Here is a 14,059-nt window from a genome sequence, read left to right as displayed (position 1 = left end):
TGGCCTACCCTGTCTCCATGCCCTTCTGTAACCCTTCTAAACCTTCCTCTAGCGGCCACTAGAACTGTCTCTCAACAACATTAATTAAGACATAGGATGCACCAGCTTCATGCCTTCCGTACACCACACAAGCACACCCCCCACTCCCTGCTCCTCCTTTGCCCTCCTAGAAAGGCATTTCAGACCCCTACGGACAAGACCTCAACCAGCCTCCTGCCTCCGGGTTCACAGTATCGCCCCATCAGGGCTCCAGCCACCTGCGTCAGACCACTCGCTCCTTCCCGATCTTTCATTTACTCCCCTTTCTCTGTTTTCCCTCAAGTGGTTTCTGTCTCATTCCTGCCATTTAAAATCTCTTCTCCCATTTAAGTCCAGCTCCTCACTACCTCCTCCATGCAGTCCTCTGAGATTCCCTTAGGCAGACTCAGTCCCTTCACTAGGGTCACCATCACTCTGACTTACGTGTATTATAGCTGATGGTTTGAATGTTCCCTAATACCATAGTTTATGTTCTTCCAGGACAAGTGAATTATAAATACCTTTGTATTTCTTAGTGCCTTGGATACAGTAAGTGTATCATTAAATGTTGCATACATTGTGCTGAAAAGGGATCAAGTGAATTATAAATACCTTTGTATTTCTTAGTGCCTTGGATACAGTAAGTGTATCATTAAATGTTGCATACATTGTGCTGAAAAGGGATCAGAAAGCCCACTTTTGGGTTAGTTTGTGAACAAGACAAATCAGGCTCTTGGGTTGATTTTCTAACTTTTTACAGAGGGGACCTGAGATCGTTGGGCCGAGAAAACCTCAAAGGTTCACAGGGCAGCTACGGAGTCTTCTGTACTGGAAATCTGGCTTCGTGGAGGGAGGGGCTGGCAGGGGGCCCCTCTCCTGCTGCTGATGGCTCAGGACCAGTTAGGGCCTCATTTCTTGGGTGATGTGCTGGAGGAGGTGACGTGAGATGTGGCATGGCCTGGGTGGAAATCGTCACAGGCCACAGTGCAGACTTCCTCTTTTTTCCTAGTTTTGTATTAAAGTTATGGAGAGAGGCAAGGCTTGAATCAGCTACATTAATATGACTGCTGAAATGGTTGATGGTAGATCAAAACGGAGAGGAATACTTATTGAATGAGTATAAATTCATCAAAAGTTAAGGCTATAATTACCCAGGTCACAAAATGTCAATCTTAAATATTTAATTCATTAAAAAAAGATCGATGAAAGGCAATCGTGAGAGTTCAAGACAGAAAAATTTCAGCAATGTCTTCAAAAAGAATTTGTCTCTTCCCTTTCATGTACAAATTGGAACAACTTAAGAAATTTTGTAAAAAATATTATTATTTTGTCCTGTTAGGCATTACCTATGTTATTTTTACTATTAAACAGTATTTCCCCATGTTATAAAGGGGAAAATCTTGCCTCTCTCTTGCTTCTTCCATTGATCCTGGATCTGGTGGCTTTTGTAGAAAAGCAAATGTTCTTTGTTGTATGTGACAGGTGCACTTGAAATCTTAATATACCTTCCTTGCACGTGAATTTGACAGCTAATTCTGACGAACAGTGTTCATTTTTAACTTTTTTCTTTTGTTATCCTTTTAGTGATAAACGTTGTGAAAGGAATTAGAGGTCAACCTCTTTGGGTAAATGACAACCTTTAAAGCATCTGTTTAGGTGGCCCCCTCGCATCCCTTACATTGATGGGGGTTAACATCTCTGGTCTCTACTTCTCCTAGCTCCAAAAGCCTTCATCATCTGTTATCAGAACTATTCAGAGCAGCTCAACGATAATTTTCCTACATGACTCTGAGACCTCATTTGGCTTTTTAATAAAGAGTCACATTCTAACGAGGCCTTCATAAAACTGACTAAATATGTTTAGAAATCATTAGCTTAAATTACCAGTGGGAAAAAATCCCCTTCGGGAGGCCCCCAGATTTGGTTCTAAGACTTTTGGCAGATGAATTAGCAGAACACAACGGAGTCCTGAGGCTCCGTGGAAACCGTGTCAATGGGAGTGCCTGGGAAACAGGCGATGGATAAAGAGCTCAGCGTCCCTCGGGCGGGTTCATTAAAGAGGGAAAACAATCACAGCACATCCGGCGCAATTTACATGCCAGGTGTGCAGCTGTCACCAGGTGCCAGGGAAACTGACAAGGGTCCCTTCCCACAACACACGGGCTGAGAGGGACGCACGGGGGTGACCAGGAAGTCTTAGATAATGACAGGTCCTGGCAGATGTACCGGGGACCCCGCTGGAGGGAAGTGCAGTGTCTGAGTCTTCTGCACAGGTGCTGTGACAGGGAAGGCCTCCCAGCGGCTCTAACACCAGCAATTACAGCGGCCTGATGCGGAGCGCTGCAGGGCAGAAATCTGGGGAAAGCTGCCCGGCTCTGACTTAATGAATCAAGTCTGTGTAAACAAACAGCGTTCCCGGGCTCATGCCTGATTCATGAAGGACACACTGCGTGCTTGCGCTCAACGTGGTAAGTAGCTAGTTGCTCCCATTAAAACCATGTCATTTTCATTTCTTCAGTGGTTTGTTGCTGCTGTTTCCAACCATGGAAAATGGAAACGTCATCTCTCAACAAATGTGCAGGATGAACAATGGGAAACAGCCTGGTTTAAGATTCGACTTTTTCCCGAAGGGCATGTGACCTTTTGTCAACATCCCCAAATCACACCAGACATTTCAAGGACAGATGCCATGAAGTGCATTACTAATTGAAGACAGGTTGGTCCAAGAGGCTGATGGTAACAGGGGAGGACTCTCCAGAGCTTGCCACATCCCCACAAACCGGGTAAGGATTTGCAAGGCTTTTTTGTTTTAGTAGGCTTACCAGACCTAAAATTACTGAATTTCTGTGAGCCTGTGGGCTTCCATTTATAGCTGAACTTGAACCCTGACTCCCCTCTTCTGCTGCACACTGTTAGCTGAAGTGTCCACGGCTATTTGTCAGAAAGAATAGTTTCCATCAAAAATATCAACAGTGGCCACCCTGTATGGGACGGGTCCAAGTGCCTGATGGAAGGAACAGAGATCACCACTGCCTGGCCTTTTTATTTGCTATTATTCCAAGGCAGGTAACTCGGAATGAAACTTGCATTCCAGCAAAAGGTGCCATGTCCAACAGACAGTGGGCTTTGGTGTTTGAAGCTTTTTCACTATAGTAATTTTATAGCGCAATCTCCCTTTGACCTGTTAGCCAAAGACCATGCTGTCCTGATTTTTCCTTAAAGGAAGAGCGTTTATCATATGAAAACAGCTCACCTCTAGTTGAGACAGGCTGGGACCTGGGACCTGGGACCCTTTGTTGCAGTGCTTGCACCTGGACACACGTCTCTTCAAGCAACAAAATACAAAAAAACTATAAGGGACTAAAAATAACTGCGTGCATGTACAGTTGGGGCAAATTCTGGACAGAAGATACAAAAAGACCCAAAACACTCAACTGCCACTTCTGAAGAGCCAGGAGCAAAAACAGGGCACGTGCCCCCTGCACACAGCACCACCAAAGGGGTGGGCAAATCCCCTAAGCCACGCCTCCGGCCTGACCCCTGGACACACCCCTACCCTCACCCCATACAAGGAACCAGCTTGCCCTGCCTCAGGAATAAGCAAGGGAACCTGTTGCTTGTTTTCGCTTCCCCCTGCTGCGACACAGGCCCCAATAAAGCCTGGCCTGAATTTCTTGTCTGGCCTCTTATCAATTTCTATTGATTAAGGAGGCCAAGAACCCTGGCTGGTAACACAGTCACTGAGTCCTGAGAGAGCACACTTTGGAATTTCAAATAAGCAAAAAATACACGTGTGCCTTTATTTTAAAAAAATCCAGTAGTAGTTGTTATTTTTAATAATTATCTACTTTTCAAAATAATTTATCTTGGGATTATTTTAAGTGAGCTCCGATGCAAAGATGTAAAACCTGGTAAATAACTTTCAAGGAATACAGTTATTGAGAAAGCAAAGCTGTGCAAAGCCGTCTCCACATCTCTCTTGCTCCTTATCATACTAGGGGCAGTCAACAGGTATTTGTGAGACGAGTGAAGGTTCAGGATGAATCACACATTTCAGGGGAAGAAACAGATAAAATATTTAGCTTAGCTGTCTCACAGTTAACCTAGCAGATGCTAACTACTCTCTAACACTAAGAGGGAAGAATTCACATTCATTCACTTTGTTGGGCATTTCCTGAGTGCCAGGAGAGAGAGACCAAAAATTTGTAAGGTTGTCTCCTCCCTGAAAGGAGCTTGCTTTCTGGTGCAGTTGAATTTTTTTTTTTTTCTCCAGTGGTCATTACTGCTTTCATAGCAAAATACTGATTTGGGGTGAAAAAAGGTAATTTATAGATACCACTGTAGGTCTTAGCTTTGCTGGAGAAAATGTAAGGGTTACATTAATATCTATGTTTACGTAGTCCTCAGAATGGGGTGGGAACTTCTCTAACCACCCGACACGTAGAAACTCATTTAATCTTTACAAGATCCCTATGAAGCAAGTGCTATGACATCTCCACCGCCCACGTGAGGGGTTAGTGGTGGGGAGCTCAGCGACTCCCCCCCAGCCCCACTTTCAGCCAGCTCCCCTGCTCTTGATGTCTCCCAGAAGACAGGGAATTGAGAGACGGAAATGGTTTTTACACTGTTAGTATGTAAACTAGTGCTTTGTAAGCTTTTCTACTTTACATAAGGGGCCCATAGCTTCTCCCTACTTGTCTTGTCACTTTACTAATATCCTTTATTCTACAGAAAATTTTACATTTTAATAGTCAATTTTCCCCATCCTTTTCTTAACGTGTTGAGCTTTTGGTATATTTGAAACACTCTTAAAACAAAGGCCATAAATATTTCCCCCCATATTTCCTTCTAAAAGTTTTAAAGTGTTTAAAACTTTTGGTCTTTATTTAGTATTCATTTATGGGCTTTTTTTTTTAGTCCACATGAATAATCAAATGTCCCAGTTCAATTGATGGAAAAGCTCATGCTTTTCCCACTAATCACACATTTTCCCACAAATGCCTACATCAACATCTGGGCTCTCTTTTTTGATCTGTTGGTGTATTCATTTCTTCCTAATTTGTGGTATCTATAATTTTCCCTTTTGCTATGTCCTTTTCTGGTTTTGATATCAAGGTTATACTAGCCTCTTAAAATAAAATGGAGCAGTAGTCTTTCTTTTTCTCTTCTCAGAATAATTTTTATAAGATTTGAATTACCTATTCCTTGACTATTTATTTAGCAGAATATACCTATAATACGTTTGGGACTAGTGCTTTTCCATGGGTCACTTTTTTTTTTTTTTTTTTTTTTGCGGTACGCAGGCCTCTCACTGTCGTGGCCCCTCCTGTTGCGGAGCACAGGCTCCGGACGCGCAGGCTCAGCGGCCATGGCTCACGGGCCCAGCCACTCTGCAGCATGCAGGATCCTCCCGGACCGGGGCACGAACCTGTGTCCCCTGCGTCGGCAGGCGGACTCTCAACCACTGCGCCACCAGGGAAGCCCCCCTCCCACTTCTTAATGTCTCTCTTCTTCCCGGTTTGTGCTTCCTGTTACCTTCTGAAAATCCATTTTTTTAAACAGATGTATTGAAGAAGTATAAGTGATGTACAAAAAACCTCATGTGCACAATTTGATGGGTTTTGACACATGCAGATATCCTTGGTACCATCACTACAACCAAGGTTATAGACAATATCCACCACCTCCTGTGGTTTCCTGTGTGCCTTTGTTCTTGGTGCATGCCCGTGTGTGTGTGTGTGTGTGTGTGTGTGTGTGTGTGTGTGTGTGTATTAAGAGCACTTATCGTGAGGTCTACCCTCTTAACAAATCAAGTACGCGAGGCCTATTGTTGACTACAAGTACACTTTGTACAGCAGATCTCTAGAACTTGTTCATCTGGCATAACTGAAACCTCATACCCACTGAACATCACCCCCCACCTCTCCCTCCCTGCAGTCCTTGGCAACCACTCTTGTACTTCCTGCTTCTAAGATTCGACTATCCTCCATCGTTCCTTTGAGTGGAATTGCGCAGTTTCTGTCCTTCTGCGACTGGCTTATTTCACCTGGCGTGATGTCCTCCAGGTGCATCTGTGTTGTAAATGGCAGGATTTCCTTTCTTTTCAAGGCCGGCAGCTAATCTTAAGAAACAACCCCTTTATGGTTTCTGCCCCGATATCTCAATTCAAGGCTAATCTCTAGGCTGAGGGTAGATCTCACAATGTCAACCTCTCTAAGAAGTAACGGGTCCTCCAGCAGAACCACAGAATTGGGCCCACTGTTCAACAAAGCAGCTGCACCCCGTGTATCTTCTCGTTTTAAAATTTCCCTTTGGAAAGAATCCTTTGCGTCCCACGACCGAGATCTTAATTCCTTAAGAAATTCCTGGTTAAATAAAAATAGCTCCTCCGTAGTCAATACAGATGAAGTAACCCAAGACCTTGGGGTGGCGGGGGGTGGGTGGGGGGGGAGGGGGTCGGAGTGTGGTCTCCACTTTACAGGTCAGGAAAGGGAGGAAAGGAAAATCTAAGCGAGAGGAGATGCTGGATTTCTAAGCCCAGGATTGACTCCAGGCCTGCTGGCTGTTCTCAGAGTGGATTTCCCAGAGGTGGGGAATGCAGTCCTGTCTCCTGGGGCCTCCCGTTGTGTTCTGACACCCAACAACCAGCATGCACGCTTCGCCGTGATTTTGTGTTGTTGTGCGCTCAATATAGCCGGATAACAACTGCTTTTAAATCTTGAGTGCCTTTTCTGTCTGTTGCTATCACAACAAATGAAAGCAATTCAGTCTATGTTTACTGATAATTTATAAGCAAGCGAGAGGAGGAGCCGTGGTAGTTGATATTTTTTGGAAGGACACACACTGCTTCCAGAGCTGGCTAAGCAAGGAACAAATGACCAGGAGGCGGAGAGGACCACTTACCCTCCCCACTTCCACCAGGTTGGTCACCATGATGATGCTCGCTGTGTTTTCATGCCACACCATCCTCCAGAAGTCATAGATGGTCTCTTGCATTGGTCCTGCAGCAAAACACAGCAGAGACTTTTGTTTTCTTTGTGAGTTTGCAACTGGAAAATTTCTGGGGCTTGCAAAGAAATCTATGGACGGCCACAGGCAGTCCCCTTACTTTTCTAGGTGGACAGAGCTCTCCTTCTAGTGTTGATGCGAGAGGGTATTCTTTCTGAAACGACACCCTTAGAAATACTGAATTTTTCACTCATGGTTGAACTTTTTCGTGTCATCCACCGTATCTGCATTTGAGCTCTTTTGCCCTTCTTAAACGACTGCCGTGAAAGAAAGTTATTTCTTCATCATTTAGCTATTTATCTCCATAATACTCAAGAGTGAAATTTAAAAAAAGAAATGGGTACCATTACTCTTCCTGCTAACGACTGGCAGATATCCCGGGAAACGGTATATAGAATGAAATAAGCATCTATAGGAAAAATGGCCTTTTCTTGTTTCTAATATTTTTCTTATTCTGTGCTATCTGTCAAATTAATCCTTTTTAAAATTTTCGCCAGACTCCTTCAAGCAAGAGAGGAGTTGGATTCAAGCAGTTGTACTTCCTGTCACTGAACGTGACCGGGATCTGCTGCCCCAGCTTTTGGGATCTTAGTATTCAAAAGCTCTTTTTATGGACTGGGAAAAAAAGAGGGAAAAAACGGGTTACAAAATGGCAGTGCTATAGATACTGTATAGGTATGGAAAGCTGGAACTTAAGCTTGCTTTTAATGCAGCTTTTTTAAAAACCCAGACTCGACTTCATGCCCATGCATGTTTGAGGGTCTACATGTAACAGCATAAATCTTTATACGACCAGCAGACATGTGAGGACAGGAGAGAAAGACAACTTCAAAGGCGTGGAGAGTCACGTTACACGGGGACTCAGACGAGCGTTTAGGGATGGGTCGGGACAGCTGTGCTGCTGTATCTGGACACTGCAGATCACTGGGTCTGGAGCTCAAACATGAGAATTTGAGATCTGCCTCTGGCTCTGAACTGGCTGTGTGATTTGGGGCAAGTTACTTGGGCCACTGAGACCTTTACTGTCTGCATCTCTCTTTATCTACATACTGATTTCAGGAACACGTCTCAGGGTTATTTTAAGGATTCGTGGAATGAACGCACACTTAGGCATTTTACACACAGCCAAGCGTCAGAGCAAAACAAGGTGCCTTTACCTTAAAATATTATAAGGAATGGAGGGAGATAATTTGGAGGTATATTTAAAGCAATTTGGGCTATAAGTGGATCAATTTTTAAGCCAGGTGATGGTCACATGAAGATTCATTATACAATTCTGTCGACTTTTGTACATATTTGAAATTTTCTATGACAAGTTTTTTTTTTTAAAGAGATATATTATCATTGAGTGTAGAATTTGATGAGTAAAAACAGAAGGCTTTCTCCATAAATTATTTTGCAGAAATCAGTAGGTTAAGCCATAGGTTAGGAAGAACTTGTAGCCTTCATTTGCCTTATAAAATGAACATTAAGGAATTTAACTCAAACCTTTTAAAGCCCAAGGTAATAAAAGAGTTGAAACTGCAAAAACAAAGACCAAAACAAAAACAAAAAAAACAAGGTGCATTTAAAGATATTTATTAATGGTCACCCATTGGCTGAGCAATGGGGGCACTGCTGGGGGCACCTTCAGTCATCTCCCCTTCCTCTTGACCAATTACCAGTTGGTTCCTGTGTACTTTTTCTTCTTCTTCCTCACTGTCAAGCCTCATTCCCTCCTCTCTGGAATGCAAACATCTATCATTCCTCCTGCTGCCATGGCTACACTCTTCCCCTCCCCGTGAGAACCCCTCCAACTGCTGAGCCTCTGCGTCGAGTCCCCTTATGGGACCTTGCACACTGCCCACCATGAAGCTGCACCTGCCATTTGGCCCCGTCCCTTGGCATGTGCGTGCCATTCTCCTGATGCATAGGCTGAAGATTTCAGTGACTTCAGTCAAGGTTACAGGGGGCACAAGTAAACATTGGATTCCATCAATCACTATGCTTCTAGCTTTCGGGGAGAGAGGTGCCTCCGTTGTGTACTTAACAGCTTGTTACTTACAAGGAAAAAATACCCTGAGCCCATCTTTGTGCAAACAGATAGCCTTCCCAATGTGACCCTGAAACACAGGGCTGACACTTTCTGCTTCCTTCACTAGATGCACAGGTCTGTGCCACCTACTCTGAAACTTCTAGAAACAGTTCTGATGACAAGGGCTACCGTGGATGAATCAGATGTCTCAGCATGGCGGACGGCGAGTGCCTTCAGGGAGAAAGCCCCCTCTCCCCTCTATGCCCAACAGAGACATTCACGGCTGGGGGCAAGTTCCCAGGTGCAACTCACTTGCCCCTTCTTGGCTTCAGACCCTGTTGTGATGACTTGTCTCAAGTTCCGGGGGGGGGGGGGGGGGGGGGAATGTGGCTGTTGCAGTTTACTGCCCTTTCCTTAGTGCCTGTGGGATACCCAGCACATAGCAGTTCAATGAATAAACGAATGAATGAATAAGTCTGTATGCATCAGGATAAACCACATTATTTACTATTATACTGTTATATTAAATATAAAAATATTAAGTAATGTTAATAGATAATATGAGTTCGTTTCTTGACGTATTTCAGAGATTATCTGTAGAAGCTTGAAAGCACATTGCCTTTACTTCTTCCCGATTCATAGAAAGGGGGGCATCTTTTGCAGGAGCCTCTTCAGAATGAGCGTGATGGTCACCCAGTCCACAGAGTGCCGCCGGGCAGTGCTGCAGGAGCTGGTCCCAACCACTAAGCAGGTGGCTCCTCTGAGGCCCCCTGCCCCGAGGCTTTGCCTCCAATCTTAACTCAACCCATGATCCGGAGCCAGAGTGCGATCCTGGCTTCCACTAACTCTTCTCCGTCGAAGGCAGTGGTTCTCAACTCTGGTTGCATATTACAATCACTGTGGAGCTTCTAAACAATTCTGATGTCCTAACCCAAGAGACTCTGCATTTATTGGCCGGAGCCAGGGGCTGGGTCTCCTGGGGAAGGACCACAGACCTTCAGCATTGGGGCATTCGGCTGCACCTCTGACCTGTCACGTGGTCTCCTACGGAGGTGGAACTGTGGAACACCCAAGATTTGTAGGTTTTGAATCTACTGAATAGTCTAAGCCGTATACAAGCTCTCTGAATCAAGAAATCCCAATTCTTTCTGATTTAGAAGGAACTTCCCTCATAAAATATTATCTGGGAACATGGCTGTGCCATTTTACTGAGGGGCAAAGTGGTAGTTAAGGTGACACAGGTTTTTTTAATGTTTACTTAACTACGTTTGGGTTATCTTTAAAATAAAGGGCATTTATAAGAATTAGAAGCTCACTTGGGTGATGACAATGATCGCTAAATCATCATTTAGTCTTGATTTTCTTACCCATTAACCTGGACTAAAAAAAAAAAAAAAAAAGATCAGGAGAGAAGAATGCATCAGGTGAGGGTCTTTTTAGTGCTAAAATTAGGACAGGTCTCCAGAAGAACTAAAACAGTTTGGGGCTAAGATCTGAAAATGAATTTGAACACAAAGATTATTCTAAGTTGATTTGAGAAAGAAAAAAATTGGTGCTAGAAAAGGTCCCCCAGCCTCCTTCCCCGACACTCCCTGTGCAGTTTTGCCCTGATCTTCCTTGTTCCTTGTCCCTTGCCTCCTTCCTGGGTGGTACCACGTGCTGCTGGATGTGAGCGCGGTCCCCTCCTGCACACCACTCAGCTCCTCCCACACCTGGTCCCACATCTGGGGCAATTCAATGATGAAGCTGCTCAGGGTGGGCACCAGAGAGTCTTATCTTGGCTGACGATTCAAGATATTTTCATGAATGTTCATTGAAATCTTGTTTTTTTTGAGGGGGAAACACGGAAGAAGGCAGGAACCCAAAGGTAAGGATTTCAATGCAAAATTTGTCAGTCCTGTTTTCCTTTTCTCTTCAACATATTTCAAATTATTTCCTGAGACCCGAATACATTATGATTCAGAGATACACGTCCCCAAACAAAATCCAAAAGCACCCTGGAGGCTGGGGCGGGGCGACCTCACTGACACCATGTGGTTTTAGCAGCTCCTGGCGGCGTCAGATGACCGTGGCCATCGTGAGCCAACGCCGAGTCTCCAGATGCGTGCCTGGTACACAGGGCGCTTACTCTCAGTACCATACTGTCGCTGGGCTGAAACTGGGGGAGGACCACCTGAGAAGGACCGCCTGGGGGGGCTAGGGATGTATTCCTAGCCTTTGATGTCTGTCTCCCAAAAGCTGGAAAACACCCTCAGCATGGGGAGAATAATCCACGGAGAGGTCACTGGAGATTGCTCTCAGGGTGGACAAACAGATAAACTCCTAAGACAAGGAAACAGCAGGCAAAGGATGCTGTGAACCCCGCTCCCTCTGGCATGAATGGCTGCAATGACAGCCCAGGAAGGTATCTGATTTCTGCAGTTGCTGGCTGCGTGCGAGCCCCATGTTCACTGTGGCCATGCATTTACAATGTTGGCACACTAGGCGGGAAGGTTATTCTCAGCAGCTGTCCCTGGGGGACCGAAGCGTTTAAAAGGTAAGGTCCTGAAATTTCAATAGCATCAGGGCAGGACCACATCCCACTTCCCTGGTGATCGTCAGCACGTACAGACCTGTCTCTGCTGAGCAGAGAAGTGTGGACGGGTGTTCTTTTTTTTTTTTTTTTAACATCTTTATTGGGGTATAATTGCTTTACAATGGTGTGTTAGTTTCTGCTTTATAACAAAGTGAATCAGTTATACATATACATATGTTCCCATATCTCTTCCCTCTTGCGTCTCCCTCCCTCCCACCCTCCCTATCCCACCCCTCCAGGCGGTCACAAGGCACCGAGCTGGTCTCCCTGTGCTCTGCGGCTGCTTCCCACTAGCTATCTACCTTACGTTTGGTAGTTTGTATATCGGACGGGTGTTCTTACACCACCCAGCCCTGGAGAAGCAGCAACAACAAAGGGCAGAGAGAACTAGAGCAGAATGAAAACAATGAAAAGCTGTGAAAAGGGTAAGTGAAAGACATTCAAGGATGGCTCTATTGTGGAAGACCAGTTCTCTAGTTCATGGGCAGTGGGAGATATTAAAAATCATAATTTCAGGGCTTCCCTGGTGGCGCAGTGGTTGAGAGTCCGCCTGCCGATGCAGGGGACATGGGTTTGTGCCCCGGTCCGGGAAGATCCCACATGCCGCGGAGCGGCTGGGCCCGTGAGCCATGGCCGCTGAGCCTGCGCGTCCGGAGCCTGTGCTCCGCAACGGGAGAGGCCACAAAAGGGAGAGGCCCGCGTACCAAAAAAAAAAAAAAAAAAAAAAAAAAAAAAAATCATAATTTCAAACCTTGATAGATGACCCCTACCCCTCCTTTCTTTTCACATTCTCATTTCTATATAGTATGTTTTCTGCGTTAGAGCCACAGGAAGTCAAGGTCCTTTGGAGCTCATGGTGCTGTATGAGAGTTTTTGGAAGGGAAGAAAGGGTACAGATACGAATTGGTATTCCACTGTAAACAGGATAATTCCTAACTTCTTTTGAGCTGTTACTATTTCCCAGGTCTCTTTTGAGTGTTTTACATGTATTATGTCATTAATTTAAAAATCACAACCTTATCTGATAGGTGCTATTCTTCTCCCATTTTACTGAAAGGAGACTGAGGCAGAGAGAGGTCAGCAAAGTTGTCCATGGGGTGAGGTCTAACCCCACCGGTCACAATGCCGCCAGGTAAGCATCCAAGGAACTGGGAAGGGCCCTACCTGACAGGCGTGTGTGTACAAGTCATCACGACCCCGGCAAGAGTAGAAGAGAAGGAAAGCCATGTCAACCACCAAAAACCACCTTTTTAAATGCCTTTTTATATGAGATCAATTTCCCTCCTTTAAGCCTCCCATGGTCCCACTGCTATAGAATAAAGGCCAAGTTCGTGGGCACGTCCTCTCCCAAGGCCCCTTCTCCGCGGCCTCAACCTCCCCTGCATCCGAGCATTTCCAGAACCCAGCACATCCTGGTTTACTCCCTCCGTTTTCACCGCCCACCCCGCCAAGCCACGTGCCCCCTGAATGACCAGCGTAGCCTCACCCTCGGGCTCCCCCAGCCTGTTCTCCCCCATCTCAGCCACAGCTTGCCTCTGCAAAACGTTACTTTCCTGCTTAAAAAGCTTCCAAGGGGTTTCCACTGAGTAAAACCCAGATTCCTTAATGAGGCAAATGTGGTCCCGCACAGCCTGCGCCTGGACCGGGTCTCCAGTCTCGGCTTTTGCTGTCGCAGGTGCCACCTCCCTGGGATCCCTGCGACGATCCCCTGCCCAGACCCCTCCGAGCTTGCTTCATTCATTCTTATCCCCTTCCTGGCCCCTGGTGGGAATCTGAGTGTCCGACCCATATCCACGGGTGAGCACTCAGCCTGCTCTGTGCCAGGCACCCTGGGGGGGATGGTGAGGGATGCAAAAGTGGTAACAGAAATATAGCCCCTGCTTTCAAGAGGCTTGTGGCTGTATAAGGTGGAGATAAGGCAAGAACACACCACACTCGCATATAAAGTGCAGTAAGGTCAGCGTCCTGGGACTCCTGAACTTCAACTGAGATGTGCACACCTCTGCAGACACAAGGAGATTTTTCAAGGGGGACATGGGTAGTTTCCAAAGTAGTAATTTCTAGACACTTAGCGGCTTTATGGACTCTGCCCAAACTGATCTCCCTGAGGAGTTCCAGGAACAGTGGTCTCTCTCAAACTTGACAAAGCCCTCACTCATCTTAAATATTACTATGGGGCACTGCCCCGGTGAAAAGACCTGCAGGTGTGAAACCAAGGGATGGACTGAAATACTGACCCTGGAAACTCACAGTGCTTCCTGCCTTCCCTTATGAAACATACTTATATAAAGGGAAAATTTTGGTGTTAAAAATGGGGTGTTTTGGTTCATCCTGAGATGCTCTGAATTCAGGACATCCGAAGTGGTAGAGGCTGATAACACTTATTCTTTTAACTGGAACTGGGCTGTTCTGTAGGATAGCCAGGTTTTCCTGGATGCAAACCA

At 45.6% G+C, this 14,059-nt stretch overlaps 1 protein-coding gene across 1 annotated transcript in view; it reads right to left on the bottom strand.

Annotated features, from left to right (window-relative positions):
* Positions 1-14,059, bottom strand: part of PTPRM (protein tyrosine phosphatase receptor type M) — a 753,002-nt gene that overhangs the window by 52,227 nt on the left and 686,716 nt on the right. The window contains exon 21 of the mRNA XM_029226979.1: positions 6,922-7,019. Within this exon, the coding sequence (XP_029082812.1) occupies positions 6,922-7,019 (98 nt within the window). The remainder of the gene's footprint in view (positions 1-6,921; positions 7,020-14,059) is intronic.

This window comes from Monodon monoceros, unplaced genomic scaffold (assembly GCF_005190385.1).
Source record: "Monodon monoceros isolate NGI ecotype Baffin Bay Population unplaced genomic scaffold, NGI_Narwhal_1 Super_Scaffold_1, whole genome shotgun sequence".
Taxonomy (NCBI): domain Eukaryota; kingdom Metazoa; phylum Chordata; class Mammalia; order Artiodactyla; family Monodontidae; genus Monodon; species Monodon monoceros.
The sequence above is the reverse complement of the archived record's forward strand: the minus strand, read 5'-3'. Positions and strand labels throughout refer to the sequence as shown.